Source organism: Pleurodeles waltl, chromosome 3_1 (assembly GCF_031143425.1).
Source record: "Pleurodeles waltl isolate 20211129_DDA chromosome 3_1, aPleWal1.hap1.20221129, whole genome shotgun sequence".
NCBI classification, from domain to species: domain Eukaryota; kingdom Metazoa; phylum Chordata; class Amphibia; order Caudata; family Salamandridae; genus Pleurodeles; species Pleurodeles waltl.
In genome coordinates this window covers 1,999,495,308-1,999,514,902 of record NC_090440.1, presented here as the reverse complement: position 1 = coordinate 1,999,514,902, position 19,595 = coordinate 1,999,495,308, and the positions used below count along the sequence as shown (strand labels likewise).

At 43.8% G+C, this 19,595-nt stretch overlaps 1 protein-coding gene across 1 annotated transcript in view; it reads right to left on the bottom strand.

The window, feature by feature from the left end:
- Window positions 1-19,595, bottom strand: part of MED13 (mediator complex subunit 13) — an 865,231-nt gene that overhangs the window by 704,013 nt on the left and 141,623 nt on the right. Inside the window, exon 5 of the mRNA XM_069226440.1 lies at window positions 9,906-10,103. Within this exon, the coding sequence (XP_069082541.1) occupies window positions 9,906-10,103 (198 nt within the window). The remainder of the gene's footprint in view (window positions 1-9,905; window positions 10,104-19,595) is intronic.

Here is a 19,595-nt window from a genome sequence, read left to right as displayed (position 1 = left end):
ACAGTCATTTTAGTGCTATTTGTCAGCGATAGCTCCAGGTTCTACTTCTAACCGCAAAAACCTGGGTCTGTTAGGCCAGTCCAAAGGGTGCTAAACCTAGCTACTAGAATTATTGTATACATATCGGCATCTACATCCATTAACAGTATTGGTCTAGGTGCTTCATTACGTTGGAGCCTTTCTTTGTTGGGTATGACTGACTATATCCTATTTCACTGAATATTGTAAACTAGTTTTGGCAAAGCTAGTGAACCATCAAGTCAAAACGTGGGCCAGAGCACTGCTGTGTGTTATATAAAATCTGGGTGCCCTCTTAAGTTACACAGGTTACTTCTCCCACTGAGTGGGCAGTCAGGATGTGCTGTCTGTTCCAGTGTAGGTAGTAAGGATCCGTCCAGACAAGACAATGCAAAACATGAAGGCATGTTCTGCTGTATAAAGTACCCTATAAAACAAGAAAGTTCTAGCTAGGTCTACATTTTCCACAAGAATCCACTCGCAACTTTCATCATTTCATTTAAATCAAGCAGCCTACTGGTTTTAGTACTTCAAAGTACTGTCAAATCGAAGGAATGTGTACTCTGCTTCACCTATATCCCAAGTCCTAATTTATTCGCACAATACTGCGCTGCTGCTCCTTCAAATTTCCATGTAACCTGTTCTTGATCACCACCTCTACCGGACAATGTTATCAAATCTCCCTTTCTGCTGTTTAACAAAGAACTGGCTCTGAGTAATGCCCTTCAATGCCCTGTGGTAAGCACTATATAAATGTAATAGCACAAGGTCAAATTTCTCAGGAGATGGTTCATGCCTGCTGCCCAGGACACATTTCTACTTGTGACCATCTCTGCCAGGAGATTTTCAAATGGACCACTCGGCAGTATTCTTCTCCTCAGATACGAAAGGAAGGCCTTTGTTTTAATTTGAGCTAAAGGGTGTGTTCTCTGTATCACTCTGAGCAGCCCCCATCCTACCCAGTCTGTGAATTCTTTGGTCTTCCTTAAATGACTAGTCTCTTACTACACTTACTTCTCCACAGGGTAGAAAAACCTCACTGGATTTTCCACAAATTGTATCATAATATTGACTCTTTCTCTCTCTGTAACTTTGCCTGTGTCTTAGACGAACTTTTGGTATAAACCTCTTCCTTTGGCAATTGTAGAACTTTCAGCCATGCTTCCAGACCCAATAGCAAAAAGAAGAATCTGAAGATGGCAACCACATGTGATGGCTTCCAAGGAGGGGCGTCTGATGTCAGGTTGCTCTAAGCACCAAATGGTGAGGACAGTTGACTCCCAAAAAAAAAATAAACAAAAAAAAAGGAGGAGAAGGACAAATATATGAAGAGAGTTTGGACCAAATCACAATATGGCAGAATAAAGCACAGCATGCAAGTTCTGCTATGCCCATATCGGATCGGACCTCTCTAGTAGGTCCGAGTACCATGTCTTTCTGGTCAACTGTGGGGTGGATAAGTGCGAGTGGCATCCGACTGCCTGAATTTTTCAGGCACTCTTAGGATCGGTGGAAAGGAGTAAGCAAATCTCCGTGACCAGGTTTATTGACTGGTCATTTCCATTGGATTGGTGGTGCAGATATCAGCATGCAAAGTCATGGCATTTCACATTTTCTGGGCATCGGAACAGGACTATGCTTGGCATGCTCTCCTGAACATGTTGAGTACCTTGTTTTATTTCTAGTCTGTCCTGTTTTCAGTGTTGATTTTTTGTGGCTTTCAGTGGTGTTATCTCAGGGTTTTCCCAACCTTTTCAAATCAGTGCTTATCAATGTTTATTCAGCTGCCTAACCCACAAAGTAGGCAAAAACAGTTTTTCATGGTGTTTACAATACATTTTGCAGTGATTGTTATAAAGCACATATTTAACTTAAAGGAGACATAATACAAGGTATGTAGTGTGTTCCCATTGGCAGTGAGTCTGATGGACGTATGCTAAACTGTTTAAAGCATAAGAAGTCCGTGTATTGCAGTCTCACTCACATCTCAATACCTCTGTCTGCCAGGACTGTGCTTTATATGAGTATAAATGAAATAAGAAATTGTTTGATTTAAATATTTTAACAACATTTTTGCACAAGTTTGAGTGTCATTAACTTACTCCTTACTGAATATTATGATAATGTAGTCAACCCTGCCAACAGCATAGTAGCTTGTGAAACCTTTACAAGTTTGAATTACACCATATTTGTAGACCTGCATTCTAAAGCACCAGAAACTTGTTTCTAAGAGAATGCCTGCGACTGCTTTGCTGCACTCTTTGCTGGACTACATTAAGGTGGTGCTGTTGTGTGGCCATTCACAGCAGCCAAATAACTCCATGGGTATTAAGCCAGTCTTCACCTTTTAGCAGATATCAGATTATATTCTGGGACTTGAACTTTTGCTGGTAAACTTCGGTTCAAAATCTCTAGCAGTAAAGTGCAGTTGGGTAAAAACCTGGATTAGCTGAAGGTATCTCACATAACAATGGAATGCTTCACATTTATGAATTTTGCCATTATGTAGAAATTAAAGTATCATGTATTCGCAAACATCACATGTGTATGGTGGCTGCACTCTTTTCAAAGGTACCTCTGACTACACCCTGCATTCAAGGTTTAAAGCCTGGGGTTATGGCAGTTGACTTGCTGTCAATACTAACTTGTTAGAAAAGGGGACTGCTGTTTACAAGGGTTTTACTCGTTCTGTGTATGTAGACAGGAGATGAATGTAATAGTACATGTGAGCTAGCCATTTCCTCAACTTTCAAAAGATCAAATATGATTTCAATATTTCCAGATTCTCTACAGTGTATACAATAATTGGATTCTACCTAAAACATGCTTCTATACCCTGCACCTTTAATACAACAACACACGACTGGAGAAAATTAAAGGAAGAAAAAAGACTATCTTCAGATACGTGCATTTCTTTGTACAAATATTTCTATTCCTTATGGTTTAAAAATATAAAGATCTTCTTATAGGTCTGCTAAACTTATGGTTAAAATATCCCAAACCTCATTTTACCACTATGATCTCCCAAATAGCACTTTTTACAATAGCAGCCACCTTGATCAACAAATCTCAAGTACAATAATTTTATGCCAATATTTCTTACTGCTACTTTTTAAAACAGAGTGGCGCTGTGTTGGCCCTTTCAGTAAGAAATAAAAATGACATTTTGGTTTGTGGTTATATGTTCATTCTGATGGGGGTTTTCCTTATTGGTGGGATTTGATCACTTAGGTGTTTGCCTGCCTGCTTAGTCTGTCTGCTTCTGTGTTCTGTTCTCCTGGGAGGTGCATCGTCACCAGAGTTGTTTTCTGTTTGAGTGCCCACTTCCATATCTCCTGTTACAATTTGGAGAGTTGGAACAACTTTGATCCCTCTTGGTTTGTCGAGCTGGAACAACGTTGTAGTCTTAATAAGCACTGTCTGTCCATGTACGTGTACACCTAGAAGGTCTGAAGGCTTTCAATTCTAGGAAGACTGTCCTGAGTTTCCGGTTTATGTGCTTCGATGTGTCTGTGGGGCTCCAGAGGCCCCTGGCCTTTAGGTGGACAATGTGTACTCCCCAACCCTTATGGGACGCTTTCTGTCCTTATGGTCACCACCTTGCGTTCCACCATTTCACTTCTTTCTCGACCCTTGCAACCACAACTAGACCCTCCAAACTCACTGTGGCTTGTGGCCATTTATTGCAGAGCCACTCTTATGGTTTTGCATGCGTTGTCTTGCCTGCAGAACTCCTGACACTAGACATCGCACAGACACAATGTCACACTCCACTAATGGCTACAGACTCAAAGGTGCTTCACAAGAGTATGATCAGTAATTTTCCATGACCCCCACTGCGCTTGGTGCCCTACAGGCACTGCTGGGGAGTGACCCACGTAAGAACCTAGTCACTAAGTTGTACACTGCAGCACTGGCGTATAGACCAGCTTCCCATGATCCAACGATGGATCGCAGTGCTGGATCACCTTACAGAATGAGCAGACCGGGCCTTCTGTTGTGCGCAACTAAATCTACTTACGCCAAATTGTAATTTTCGTATCATTCATTTCAAATGCCTACACTAAATGTATTACACATCTGTCAGACTCCATAGATATGGACTGAGGGACGATACAGGGTGGATAAGATGCGGATCGCCAGAAGCAGACTACATTTGGCACGGCTATGTAAAACTGTTAGACAAGTCTGGACTTAAGTTAGAGGCCCTATCCAAAATGGTGTATTAGAAACAATGGCCTGTCACCTCCGAATAGGTTTGCTGAGATTTGTAAAGGATCTACAACTTGTAAAAGGACACCTTATAGCAGTGACGCTATTAACAAAAACAGAGGTTAGCCTTGTACTGGGGCAAACAAGCTCGCCCACTAAGAAGATGTGGCTCTTGGACCTCGTCTAGTGTAAGGAACTAGAATTGTATGCAGATTAACTACCCAGAATACCCCACCTGAAAGGTATCTGGGGCCCCTTAACTACATACTTGCTTTTTACCTCAGAAGATAGTTCGAGGACTAACATGAGCGAGGGGGAAACCTTACCATACGGACATGGAACAGACTCTAGTTTATCTACTGTAATACCTTTACATGTTGTAACATAACTGGAAATAAGTCATTGTAATGGTGATGACATGGATAGTCAGTGTGTTAAAATGCACTTTATATGTTCTGAAAATGTTTTCAAAAGTTCATACAAATTTGTTTAAAAATATGAGACCTATTATTGGTCATAGCATTTGGCCCAGTTTTCGAACTAGGAAGTACACTGAGTAAATGATTCTTCCTGTTACACTTGGCTTGACTATTCCTGTGTGTTTTGATAAGCTTTTTGACTTCCTACCACAGCTGGAGGAACTCTTGTTCCCTTGATGAGCTCTATGCTGTAGCGTAGTTTACCATATTTTACCAACTGTCTCAGATAGTCAACTACCACTCCTGGAGGAATTCTCCTACTCTTCCATTACAACTGGTTTTATGTGGAGTGGTTGTGAACCCCACTCCCCTCCTCGACCCCCTTCTTTCTAAGGGCTTGCCTCTCTCGGATTCCCACAAAAGGGTTGTCTTGTCACATGACATTGGGGGCATAATGACTTGGAACGGTTTATATTTTATATTGTGTTGTGGTGCGTCCAAAAATACAGGGGAATTGGGGATATTAGATATTAAGTAAGCCCACAGTGACACAGCATCAACCTATAGCTAAGGGAAACAGTCACTGTATAATGACTATGAATTATACCAGCCACATTTAGTGCAGTTATTGAAATAGACTGTGACGTTAGTGTAAAAACATGGTGTGTCCTTCATTTTAGGCACCCACCGGTGGGGTCCCAGATACCTCGACCTCCCACCCCGACCCCAGCTGGCATTGTTCAGACTAGCATGTCAGTGTCAATGGAGCAGTCTTCGATGTCAAGGTCGCCTATAAAGGCGCCACCCAGGTGCACGTACGTCAGTATTTTTCCACAAACATCCACGCCCGAAGCCCAGAGCCATGGAAAGAACCAACAGTTTTGTCCGTGACAAAAACTAGGGCCCTGAAAGGGACAATCCTTAACCCCAGTAAATGAGTCCACAGAACAGGGAGGCATGGGTGGTTGTAAGGAATCTGCAGCTAGACAGTCTCTACCAGATAATGCCTTACCAAAAAGGTAACTAACTTGTTCATCTGATTGGAGACTTCTAGCTCCAGATGCCTTACCTTTAGAATATTTACCCAAGCCATAACCTACTGGTGGTGGGCTGTGAACAAATTCACCTCAAACTAGAGTCCTGCAGGACTGAACGGGCCCATTTGTCCAGGCAGTAGTGTTTGGCAAACGTGTGCAGACACTCCATGTTGCAGCCTGACAGATGCACAGGAGTGGTACACCTCTTGCTAGCGAAGTGGTAGCAGCTTTGCTCCTGGTGGAATGAGCTCTCAAGCCCTCAGGAGGCTGCTTTTTGGCCAGAGCGTGGCAGAGTTTTATGTAGAGAATGACCCAGCTTGAAATGGTTGATTTGTGCACTGCCCAACCTTTCTTTGCTCCCACATACCCAACAAAGAGTCGGTCATCCACCCGGAACTGTTTTGTGCAGTCAAGGCAGAACGACAACACTTTTTGGGTCCACTCGATGGACTTTCTTAGAGTGATGCAGGGGAAGAAAAGAAGGTGGGCAGGGTGATTTTCTGACCCGGGTGAAATGGGGTCATCAACTTAGGGAGAAAAGAGGCACAAGTGTGAAGCACTACTTTGCCCGAAAACATGGTGCGATACGGAGGTTTGGATGAGAGAGCCTGCATCTCACTCACCCTCCTGGCAGATATTATTGGCACTAAAAAGGCTGCCTTGATGGTGAGCAGCCAGAGGGGACAATCGTGCAAAGGCTCAGAGGGAACAAACATGAGAAAAGTGAATACCAGATTTAAGTCTCACTGAGCCATCATAAAGGGTATAGGAGGAAACATATGTACAAGCCCTTTAATGAATCTATTTAAAATAGGTGATTTGAATAAAGAAGGCTGATCGGACAGTTGGAGAAAAGCAGATAAGGCAGAAAGATATCACTCGAGTGTGACCAATGCAGAGCCCTGCTCGGGATACCAGACTCTCCGTGCCCAGTCTGGAGTCACATGGATTTCCTGACCTTCTTGAGGAATCTGGGCAGACGTGTATGTGCAGAAAGGTGTATAGTAGGCCTGAGCTCAACTTGTGATGAAAAGCGCCACCAAGTGAGTGCCACCTTGGAAACTCCAATGTGCAATACTGCCGACATTGCAGGTTATCTTCGGAGACAAACAGATCTAACCAAGCCTCTCCCCATTCCTGAAAGAGTCCTTGTGCCACACCCGATTGGACACACCACGTGTGATCCACTAGGCATTGACAGCTGAGTCAGAATTCAGAGAGCCATCTGGGATGATTTACTAACAGGATGCAGGAAGCGTGAGGCCCAGCAGCTTCAGTGTCTCACCAAAATCCAGGATAGATAACAAAACACTGGAATCATAACCTGAATATCCTGGACTTGCTGCTTGGGAAGATATGTCCGAAACTGCACTGTGTCCAGAACAGCTCCGTTGAAAGGGAGCGTCTGAGAGGGAGTCAAGTGCGACTTCGGCAAGTGTATAGTGAACCCCTGCGAATGCAGGAGGTTCACCATAGTCTGATGGTGGGAAACTACACCCGAGGACAAACCCACCTTCAACAGCAGTCTTCGAGAGGGGTTTTTGGAGGGGGGAGCAAGATGGGGATATGAAATATGCAATCTGCAAGTCCAACACCACCATCCAGTCTCCTTGGTCTACGGCAGACAAGACCTGAGCTAGAGTAAGCATTCTGAATTTCTCCTGTTTGAGAAAGAGATTGATGTCTCGTAAATCCAAAATAGGGCAAAGACCCTTGTTCTTTTTGGGTATCAGTAGCAGGAATAACAACCACTACTTCTGACATTGGGACCCTTTCTATGGCTCCCTTGGCCAAGAGAGTCGCAATTTCCTCGCAGAGCAAAACCAAGTGATACTCCATCAGCCGCTCTTTTGAGCGAGGCATTGGGGAGGGAATGACTGAAAGGTGAGGGAAGGGAAGGGAATAGCCCTTCTGTATGATCTGCAAGACCCATTATTATATTGCACCCTCCCTCCCTCCAACTAGACGTACATGGTCTTGCAGAATCACACTAGGGTTTGGATGCTGTAGAGGCAGGGATCTGGGTGGTGGATGACTTCTGGCCAGACCCTCGGGATCTCAAAGCACCACCGTGCACAAGTTGTGGGCCTGGTGCTGAAGAGCGCTAACTTGAGTTGTCGCACCATTCCCCCTCCGATATCCACGGAGGGGACGAAAGGCAGACTGTGGGCAAGGGGCTGCTAAGAGGCCTTAGGACTTCACCGTAGCCCGAGAGTCGATAATGCACTCCAGCACGGAGTCTGCCTTTTCAACAAATAAGCAAGACCCATCGATGGGCATGTCCATAAGGTTTGCATGGACAGCTCCCAAAAAGCCAAGGCCACTCAATGCCCTACCCAGGGAGTCAGTCTCGGCCAAACCACACCTTTGGGTAAACATCGCTGCCATCTCTCCCATCCTTAACTGCTTAAGAGAAAATGGACAGCGCATCCTCCAGGACCTGAGGCAGCACCTGCGCCACCGTGTCCCACAAAGTGTGGGAATAACAGTCCAATAAGCATGAGGTGTTTACAGACCTCAATGCAAGGCTGTTAGAAGAAAACATGTTCTTCCCAAGCTGGTCCAGCCTCTTTGATTCCATATCCGGAGGTGCAGAAGGGAAGGTGCCCTGGGAGGTGGATGCTTGGACTACCAATCTCTCCAGGGTGGGGTGTTGAGTGAGGAAACTAGGGTCGCCCGGTGCTGGACGATGGCAGCGGCCAAATGTCCTGTAACCTGGAGCCCCTGTGCTGGGTTTGGACCACATTCTCAGCAGGACATCAGTGTGGGCTTCTTTAAAGGGCAAAATCTGGTCTGATGAGGAAGCCCCCCGGCTGGAGCACCTCTGTCAGGAGGTTAGCCCTTAACTGCACAGAGGGCAGTTCGAGGTCAAGGACCTCTGCACTACTATTGGATATGATGCACCCTCCTCCGTAGCCACAGTAGGAGGGGAAAGCAAGCCAGTATGTGGAGCAGTGTCCAGACCACTGGCCTCTCCTTGTTCCTCATACCAGTCCAAAGGTTCCATTTGGGTTTAGAGAGTCCAAAGACCCCCTCCCATTCCTTATCACGTGCCAGGCCAATCGAGCAAATGCTCAGACAATGATGTGGCATCTGTGGGCACTGTCCGCACCGGAATTGGCTCCTCAGTGATGAGAATGGGGCTTAAGCCACCGGTGGGCACCGGGAGCATAGTCGTTAAGAGCAGTGCCAGAGAAAGTAGACTATGAAACCAGCACCGTTCCAGATCCAGTATCCAATCCGCAAGACCCCATCGAAGCTGGGGCCAAAGCTGCCGGCGCGGAACCAGACGGGGCCACCGCGACCCTGTGGGGCCCAAAGGCGCTCAGGCGGGGTCAGCCCACTCAAATACAAGAGATAATTGAGTGGGAGTCACTCCGGCTGCCAGAAAGGGAGGAAGGCACTGAGTCGGCCCTGGCAACAATTATGCAGAACTGTGCCTGGAACGTCAATGTTTCATAGCTGTCATGTCGGCAGACAGGCAAGGTGAAGTGAAGTGAAAGACAATTTATGACATATTGCTCATGGAATAAATAGTGACAGTTTTCACTCTACATAAAGGGCCTACAATGTGTTAGGCCACTGCAGGGTTTGGGCTTTAGTGTAATACGTGCCTTTCTGTATAGTGGTTTTGGTGCAGTGTTATTCACTTTTTTGAGTAGTGCCAATGGTGTAAGAATACGGTTCATGAAACTATCCGTTTATCCAGTAACTTGCTGTGTAAGGACAACTCAAATGAACTTGCTGCGAGAGCAGATGAGAGGGAGAATCCAACTAGTTCAAGTACTAGAATACACTGCGTTGTTAAATGAAAGGCATTGTATTAACAGTTACAGCTCACTGCGGTTTACCATCAAACAAAAATGCCATTACATATGCCTTTGCAAGGAAAGCTTGATAATATCCCACAATCAATGTATTTATTTTTTCTAGGGAGGGGAGGCAATAAAGCTCTCTCTGTAGGTCAGCCCGTTAGAACCGGAAGACATCTGCAAATACAAAGGTCAGTGACATAGGTACCATTTTCCTACAACGGTATATTTCATATACGTTATACAATAAAGACTTGTATACACACTTCAACTAAAAAATAGCTTTCACAAAAGGTTTTACATCACTTATGATAGTCATGGCTGGGAGGACGAACAGCATATGAGGTTTGGAACGATTACAATGACACAGTGAAGTAATGCCCACCCACAAAGTAAATGTTACTTGCCAACAAGGACTTCCACAGCTGCCAGCGAGTCATCTTCCCAGTCCATCTCTTCCTGTCTTTCATCACGCACCTCATTAATGCTTGATGTAATAGGATAAAACTGTTTCCATTCACCAATCAACTTCTTTGTAGCAGAGTCTGACATCTTGAATGACTGCCCTGTGAGCGTGCCATTGAGTCCAAATGGGCTGAGGATAACTGGATATTCAGAAAGAAGCAATGCTTAATTACACAAATACATTTTAACCACCACTTTTTTTTTACCAATACGGAATTATCCACGCCCCAACGGTGCAAAGCAAACGCAGATTTCCCCAATTTATAAGCTACCTCGATAGCCGATTTCAGTGATTGAAAATCAGGATCACATAAAACTTGTGCTACACCAAACACTAGTTTTACATTTATAAAAGCTCAACTGAACAAATACTTTCTTTTCTGGTGATAACCACTGCTTGAAAAAAATAGTCCACAATTATATCAAACTTAAACACAGGTCAAAATAGTGTTTTAGAATTAGGAATGGTTCTCCTGTGGTTGAATAGAAACCGAAACTCAACTTTTAACAAGCACTTACAATGCTCTCACCCCTAGTCAGCTGTGGCTGTGCCATTAGTGCGTAGCAGCGTCGCCCCACTGCTAAGAAATGATGAAAAATAAAATGGTAATACAATTAATATACTACCATTTTATTTCACTGCTCCCGAGCCGAGCATCCAGGGCGGCCACCACTACTGCCAATTGGCAGCAGGGGAGGAGTGGTGCACATTCCAGTAAAAAAAGTGTGCATTTCACTTTGGTCAGCTGTTTTGGGACAGCCAGCCTGACATGCATACTTTAAACCTCTCCAACCCAAACTGTCGGAGACAGCTGGGTGGAGAGCAGGCACAGCCTACCAAGTGCCTGAGGGAGCGTTACCCACTCCGCTTCAACCAATTCTGGCACTTCTCTCCTCCTGCGTAACATGACCAGCAGAATGAGAAGCCTGTGGAGTGGTTAAGGGTGCTCAGAAACCACGTGCTCCCTGACTGAAGAACAATGAGAAGGACTGAGGAGGCAAGTCAGTGGGTAAGTACATATTTTATTTTATGACCCACTCACTGACAGGCACTGAGACACTCACTGCCTGCAGCCCCAATCCCAGAGCTCTCAATCATGGCTTGTTATAAATTGGGTTTATAACCGAGCACAACAGATTTAGTCGACACTAAAGACATTCTCACCTCACAGTGCCTGACAGTGGTTGGAAATTATTTGTTTGCCCCACCACTTCCGATTTGTCAACAGCCGCTACTGCCCTTAGTCACTTATGAGTTTAGGTATAATTGTAACATTGCATGCACTAATCACTTATCACTGCAGTCATGCATTAACTCATCGACCACGGACTTGATCCTGTATTCACCCCACTCACCTATCCACAGTAAATCACATGCAATATTAAGTAAAAGCTGATGGAGAAACAAGAACAAGCATTTGCAATGCAACTGGTCTTGCATTTGCTCGTGTTAGAGCTATTGACACTAAATTCCCAACTGGACTTTTCTTGCTACATAAATTGAAAGTGAAAAGTAAAGCAGTTGACAAACAAGCAATTCAGAGTGCCACGGCCGCCATCAAAGTGAGCGCGAAGACGACACAAAATGAAAAAGAAGTTCGCTCGCAGTCAAACGTTTCAGCAAACGTGCAATTATCCATGTAACAGGATTGATGGCAAAGGCAGTAACAAAACTGCCCCAAGGAGGGACAAACATAATGCATTTACCAATGATAAAGGATTTTTGAAAGGCAAGCCCATTAATGAGTGATAGTGATGGATGTGCGGTGGGAGTGGTTAAAAGCCCGCACAGATTACAACACGTTCAAGCACTTGCACGCTCGACCTAAAAAATGTCTAAGTGTAGTAGGCATATGCTTGCTATAAATAATACATAAACATTCAACACAGCAGTGGACAGCCATCTTGGAATGGTATTATTTATAATGTATCATTGTTTCATAAGACGTAAAAGCAAGAAATCTGTCAGCTTGGAAAATAAAACAACGATACACTGTAGTCAGTAACAAGAGTCACTGTTGATAATGTGGGCTGCAATTGAATACCCAGAAGACCAGCGTGGAGAACAGTCCGGTATTAAAGAACATGAAAAGGGTGGGCCAGGATGGGGGCAAAATAAGGAAATATTAAAACTAGAGGCCTGCCCACAGTCCCATCTCCATTACTGATGGGCACTGAGGCCGATATGAACCCATTAGGCAAAAATTTGTAGTCACTCAAAGGGCAATGGAAACAATATCTAAGGAGGGCTGACTCACTGATCAGGATATATGCAACCATAGGTAGAAGCAGAGTGTAAAAGACCTGAGCAGACAAATAGCTGATGAAAGCTGAGCCAAGCAACACCCTCAATGTATGTGCATGAATTAATTGTATTATGATTTTCATCATTACAAGAGCCTGAAAAAGCTAAAACAGTCAGCCAGTACTTAAATATGCACACTGCTTAGTAACAATGAATTACAAGTACATTAGGGTAGGCACAACCAATATACAACCTCATCTATCAATCAGTGTAAACAAACACCAAAATCTGCTCTGCGGTTCCGTCTAATAGAAGCATCTACAGACTTAACAGTGTAATATTTCAATCTTCAATGTCTACTGTCCCCTCCCCACGGGTCATCTCTCACTCCAACAATATTTAACACATTACTCCCTTGGTTGGAATTGTCTGAGACGAGTTTTGAAATGTTATCTTTCACAGCATACCCAATTGATAATTTCCATTGCCGACAATGCTACAACAACTAGAATAAGGGTCTTGGACGGCTAAAACAATGTGGCTCCATGGACAAGGAATAACTGTCAAATTAAATGGGAACAAGGCAGAGCTTCTGTTCAGCAAAGCCAATTGCATCTTGTCTTACAACAGGTGGTAATGCAATTTAGATCCTGCTCTCGGCTCAAAGAAAGCTTCTGGGAATCTGAGCAGTATTATATATGATGTGCTCTCTATTAGAGTCTACATCAACTCTGTATGTGGGATAGGTTATAGGATCCTGCGCAAAACGTCACACTGGTTCCCATTAAGTTGCTGGAAAACGATTGCCCAAGCCCTGATTATGAACAGTCTGGATTACAGCAATACCCTTTAGGTGGGCACAGCACACAATTTGTTCACCCGGCTATTGACTATTTAAAATGTTGTGCCCTTATGATTTACAACCTCCTCACAAGTACTGCACCAGGCCAACCTTAAAGTCAACTCACTGGCTGCCAGGGAATATGTGCGTTGTCTTTAAATTGTATGTGTCATATACATGAGGCCCTTTATTCCTTAGGCCCTGCTGTACTTGCAGAGCAAACCATCTTCCTACCGACATCCTAGATTTGTTTTAAGATCTGCCAACCTGGCTCTTTTGTATACAAAGCATACATGCCTTGCTCGAATCGGAGGTCCCTCTACCTTTCTGGTGTTTTCCTCCACAGAAAACTATATTGACATCCAATTTTTCTAAATTCGAAAAGTGATGGTGGCCTTCTATGCCCCCCCCCCCCACCTCCCCACCTCCCCACCCTGTATTCCACTGATTCAACTGGTCCATAAAGCAAGAATAACCCTTCAGAAGAGGGTTTGGCTCAATAAAAGCCTATATAACATATCAGACGTGTCACAATAAACAACCAGGACTACTATATTCAGCTCTATAAGTGGAATGCAAGCATTCAGTGGAAGCACAACTTCTGCACATTTAAATCCTATGGCAAAGAAGATCAAAATGTGGATAAGCCAACCTCCCTCTCTTAATAGTGCTTTTCTGCCCATCACATAAAGAAAGGCAGCAGCTGCACAGGCAAATTAAACGTAAAAATGAACCCCAAGTGAATTCATTTCTTTCTGCATTTCAGGATAGGATTTGTAAATGGTATATTTGAGAAAATGGTAAAAAAGAACCAACTGGTGGAAAACATGGGTTGTTTGTTTGCAAAAACTAAAGTTAACATGTCTGGCTATCCAAACTATTGAAACTGCTCAAAACATTCACAAATAGGTCAGTCATTAAGTGGTCATCAACATATCGTGTTTGTGTTCATCAGCATTCAGAAACTAGCACTGGTAACTCCAATCGGCCTGGCAAACCTGTAATACTCCTTTTTTAGAAGCAGACAAGCATTAAAATAAAATGAAAATGCTTCAATCTAATAGAAGCATGGCTATGTAAACAAATTATAAACAAGTAAAAAAAGTACCAGACAAAATACACAAAACAGCATTGGCAAAACCAATAGGTCGCTCCGTTTAGCTACACTAGCATATTGCCAATTCTTTATTCATAAATCGGTGAACATTGGGGGGGGGGGGGGGGGGGGGGGGGGGAATAGTGGGATCAGGTACTGGGAAAAACGTTACTTGCACAGAAGTGCATTTTTATGCATGGAGCTGTCTCGGAGCTGCCATGCCCTCCAAAAACCGCAAACTGTAATACTTTTTTTTTTTAAGTTTTCCAAAGGACCGTGAGGGGTGGGGGTGGGGGGGGGTGGGGGAGCAAAGGGGCTAAGTGAAGTCACAGTGGGGTGAGTAAAGTAGTGAATGAGCATGTTATAACAACAAGGGAGCATCAAGGGCGCGCTGTTTGTAAGGGGCAGCACACAATTGAACAAGCAAAAAAAAAAAAAAAACATGCACACTTTCAAAAAGTGCTGTAAGAGAAAGCAGCAAGAATTGGCAAAGTCAATTTGTGATAGGTGCCAAGCTATTGGCTTTGCCAGTGCTTACTTTAATTTACGAAGGAAAACAAACATTTGGCGCTAAAGCAAACTTATCTTATACTACCTCAAAACTGTAAACCGAATATTTTCAGTCATTATAAATGGCATGATTTATTTTTCAAACACTTTTCACTCCACAAACTTGGAACGGAATTTAAAATTATTAAGGATGTTTAAATTAGACCTTGACAAGTGTTACTTAACTTTCCACAAGACTCAGGATTGAAATACGCTCCATCCTCACGGTTCTCCGCGGCAGCCAATACAGCAGATTAATAAACCTCCAAGAGGAGAGACCTCTCCTATCCAGTTACACTAATTACATCTTCTGCCTCAATCGCAAGATAAATGCTGCAGCAGGCCCCCTCCATCGGCATCGCAGAATTTTCTATGCCAAGGCCCAAGCTTTTGTGCAATGTGGAATGGATTAGATAAAACAAAAAACCCTTAAAAGCCTGCTCTTTGGCCATACCTAGGCAAAAATATACCTGTCATGCTTTTACATTCAAGCTGGGAGGGGTGGTGAGCAACAGTGCAGGGGCAGGTATTTGGGTGGCACAACAAGAGCAAGAAACAAAAGGTACTCTCAGTACTTCGAAAGAAAAAAAAAAAATTCCTAATGGGAGCAGTGGGCAGATAAAAATCCACCAATCAAAATTATGTTAAACAGGCTTTGCTGAAAAGGACAGATGAGCCCAAGAGAAGGAAGGCAAGCCCCCTGAATACAGGCAACCAAGAAAGCTGAACAATGTTAAGTAGTGTGCAGGCTTTAAGCCAACTGTACGTTTTTATATGATCCTCAATAGATCTTTCGTGAGACCTAAAGGCAACTGGCCTGAAATCAGATACTGGCCAGCCCCAGCACCAAAGTGGACCACTTTTTAGGTTGATGTGCACATGTAAACTGCAAACACTCACAAGAACAGCCAATGGATGAAGTGGGATAACCAATTACCCAATGCTCTCTATATATACTGTGGTAGGCAGAAGAAAAACAAATGACAGTTGTACAGACCAATCAATGAAAGCAATAACCAGAGCCCCAGCACGGACATGTATATATTTTACAATACATATTTTGGGTGACATGAGGTTGTCAAAACCGCTAAAATAGTGCCTGGGCCAGAATTAAAAAATTAATGGCAGGGAAACGAGTTCAAGTGTCCTTTTCACAAAATGCCCTTAGTGACTCCCCACACATCAAAATACTGAAGAAACTTATAATGAGTACAATTTTACATAACCCAGTTATCTGCCATGACTAACTAAATTAGAAACTAAACAAAATCGGTTAGAGTAATGTAAGCTCATTATGGCTGGGAAATGTGAACTAAAACACATACTAACCGCATTTCACACGTTTTAGCAGGTCAAATAAACCAGTACAGAAAGTTACAAAAAAAAAATCTCAGAGAAGACACTTGATTTATTAAACCTACCAATAATGCTGAGCGATTGTGAAGTAGTTAAAGACTATTGCTCCCAATAGTATAGGTAGACTTCAAGATTTTACATGCTGATAAGCAGTGGAGACAAGCAATAGGTAAAGCTAAATGTTACTTTTGCTAACATTTTCTTAATTGGGCAAATGGCATGCTCGGAATTTCCAGCCCAGAGTAACCACGTTGTGCATCAAAGCGGTTACGCATAAACATATACATCATTCAGAAAGGAAATAATGGCTTCATAGGGTTTCTGAATATCAGCAATACTAACATTTCAGTAGTTCAAAGAACTTAGTAAAAAAAAAAAAAAAAAAGATTACAACTATGTTCACTCATTACAGAGAGTAATCTTGAAAGATCTCTTGAATTAATGAATATAGTATTGATAGAGGAAGCGCAAGAAGGTCCCGGGAGGCGTGTCGAGGGTAGGAGCCCTTTAAATTTCTAAATAGCGCTCCCGCCGTCGCGGGAAGCGCAAGGAGGTCCCGGGAGGCGTGTCGAGGGCAGGAGCCCTTTAAATTTCTAAATAGCGCTCCCGCCGTCGCGGGAAGCGCAAGGAAGTGTCGAGGGCAGGAGCCCTTTAAATTTCTAAATAGCGCTCCCGCCGTCGCGGGAAGCGCAAGGAGGTCCCGGGAGGCATGTCGAGGGCAGGAGCCCTTTAAATTTCTAATAGCGCTCCCGCCGTCGCGGGAAGCGCAAGGAGGTCCCGGGAGGCGTGTCGAGGGCAGGAGCCCTTTAAATTTCTAATAGCGCTCCCGCCGTCGCGGGAAGCGCAAGGAGGTCCCGGGAGGCGTGTCGAGGGCAGGAGCACTTTAAATTTCTAATAGCGCTCCCGCCGTCGCGGGACGCGCCCGGGCAAAGGGCGGGCCAAGGGCGGACCCGTCATTGCCAGGAAGAGGCAGGGCAGGGCCACCCCCCTGACATTCATCTAAAGTTGCATGGACATGCCAATCTACACGTATGGCTGCCTGAAGGTACTGTGCTGACATTTACTCCTAAATAGGTCCTTTTACAGAGGGCCTTTGGACGGTATTCTCCACTTATTGTTGCAACGCTTTTTCCATTACCCGATAAATATTGGAGTGGGGCCAGGCTGGGCCTCTGCCTTTTTATACTTGGCAAGAGGTCTGCTTATATTTATAGTGGAAAACATATAGCTATCGTTCTCATATGTGAAGATAATTGTACTAAATAGGTCTATCCCTATCAGCCCTTCTCCTACTCTCCTTTATAATTACATATTGGGGACTGGTTCACAGAGCCGAAGCACTATTTAGGCAGCTTAATCTATGGGAAAACGCAAGGCATCAGAACCCCCAAGGGGAAAAGTGAATTCTGTAAAAAAAAACTTAGGAATGCGGGTGAGAACTGCACAATAGCTGAAATAGACGATCTTATCGAGGAGGTAGAGTCACTACTATGTAGTAGGACCACTATTCGGGAGGGTCCTGATAAAAAGATTACCTCCTATTACACGAAGAAAATCGAACCAGTGGAAGATAAAGCGATAGAGATCGTTTTCCAGCAAGAGGGGGGGGCACCATCCGATGTCAGGACTGACAGCCCTAGGGTCGCTGCAACTCGATCCATACACCTATGCACCATTGATAATATTAGGAAGAAAGGCCATATCCAGGAGTGCGAAGCTATGTGCTCCAATAAATATGCAGTCCTGGCAGAACTCGATAGTAGTAACATACAGAATGCACAAGAGGGGGAATCCGTGGATGAGTTACACCCATTTATCCCAACTGTACAGCTAGATAGTGAAAGGACCACTCCTCTCAATTCAGAACCAGGGAACCCTCTAAAATATAAAACAAGATCTATAGCAGACCTTTATGATCTAATCACCGGATTAATCCAGGAAGTTAGGGACTTGAAACTTGAAGTAAGAACCTTAACAGATATTGTGGAAAAGGAGGGGGGTAGGGGTACCTATAGAGCCCAATGTGAAAGGGAGTCCCCCCCCATATCACTCCATCTACAAGGTAGACCCACATATCCTCAAAATTTGAGTACTAACCCTAACCTTACCCCAGCTATAGCTAAGATTGTACAACAACCACAGGGATGCATGATAGGGGTCAATGTGGAACATATTGGTTCATGCAATTTCCCGAGAAGAAATGCTAGTAATTTATGCCAAGGAACAGGGAAACCACAAAGAGATCCCCGTTTGGTAAAAGGACCCCAAAAAGGAAATTTGGAACTTACTCTGAACCCCTATCCCCAAGTATCTAATGATTATAACAAAAACACTATATGGAATCCATACTCTGAGGAGGATAGGTTTCCTACTAGGACCAATGTTGTTCATCTGTTAAATGTTCCAAAATTGCCCTTAAATAGCAGAGAAGGTGAGGACTCCTTAAAAAACAAGCTTATACATTGGATTAGGGCCAAAAGACACTGTTTATCCATAATTCGATAAGATATTAGGGGGGCAGAAAGAATCCCTGGAGAGAAGGGGCAACTTGATGTTATTGCATTAACATTCAAGGATGGAAGATTAACCAGAGGTTTGATTGACATGGAACAGAGAACCCCGCCCCTAATTTCAATGCCATGAGGTTTAGTTCGGATCCATTAATTACCAAACTTCGAGTTCAAAGGCATAAACTCAATCACAATGAGGGACTGCAAAAGAGAAATGATGATTCAAACCTTGAAAGAGTAGATTGACTAATCCAGATAGATCAGGCACAAGTGGAACCCAATGGGGACCCAATAGTAGGGGAGCCCCATGAAGGGAATGATCTTCATGCTACAGGGGGAGGGAGCGTAGCGGAGCTCTTGTATGGTAGGAAAGATCTAACAACCTATCCGAGCCATACTTTCAATGCCACAAGCCTAAACGGAAGGGGTCCTATCACCTTGATCTCATGGAATGAAGCTGGCTTAAAAAATAAGCTTATAGACCCCGAATGGCAGGACTATATTGATCGACACCATGTCTGTCTCTTCCAAGAGACGTGGCTTAAAGATCCACCGTATAAAGTAGGATATAAAACCTACTTTATTAGTGCAACTTCAGCTGCCAGAGGGAGACCGTCTGGGGGGTTGGTTGTATGGGCGAAAATCTCATTAAATGTTGATACGCATGCAAGCCACTGAGTCGGAGGACATCTTATGGTTGATAATGGGAAAAAAAAATAAGATAATAACCCACTTGTTTAATGTATATATAAGACCTAGAAAGCCAAACGTGGAGTCTCCTGAAATAACTCTACTAGACGACCTGCTCAAAAAAATTCCAGTAGGTGAGACAATTATGATAGGGGGTGACCTTAACTGTAATTATGAACCTATAACTGGATTCGAACATTTAGCAGAAGAGGAAGATCGAATGAGAACAATTCCTTACCTAACAATAGAAAAAACTGTCCCAGGCACAGTGGCCGCATTGCAAATCATGGGCCTTACATTAAACCACGGACTGAGGGCATGCAATGGCAGAGTGGGTGAAGGCGG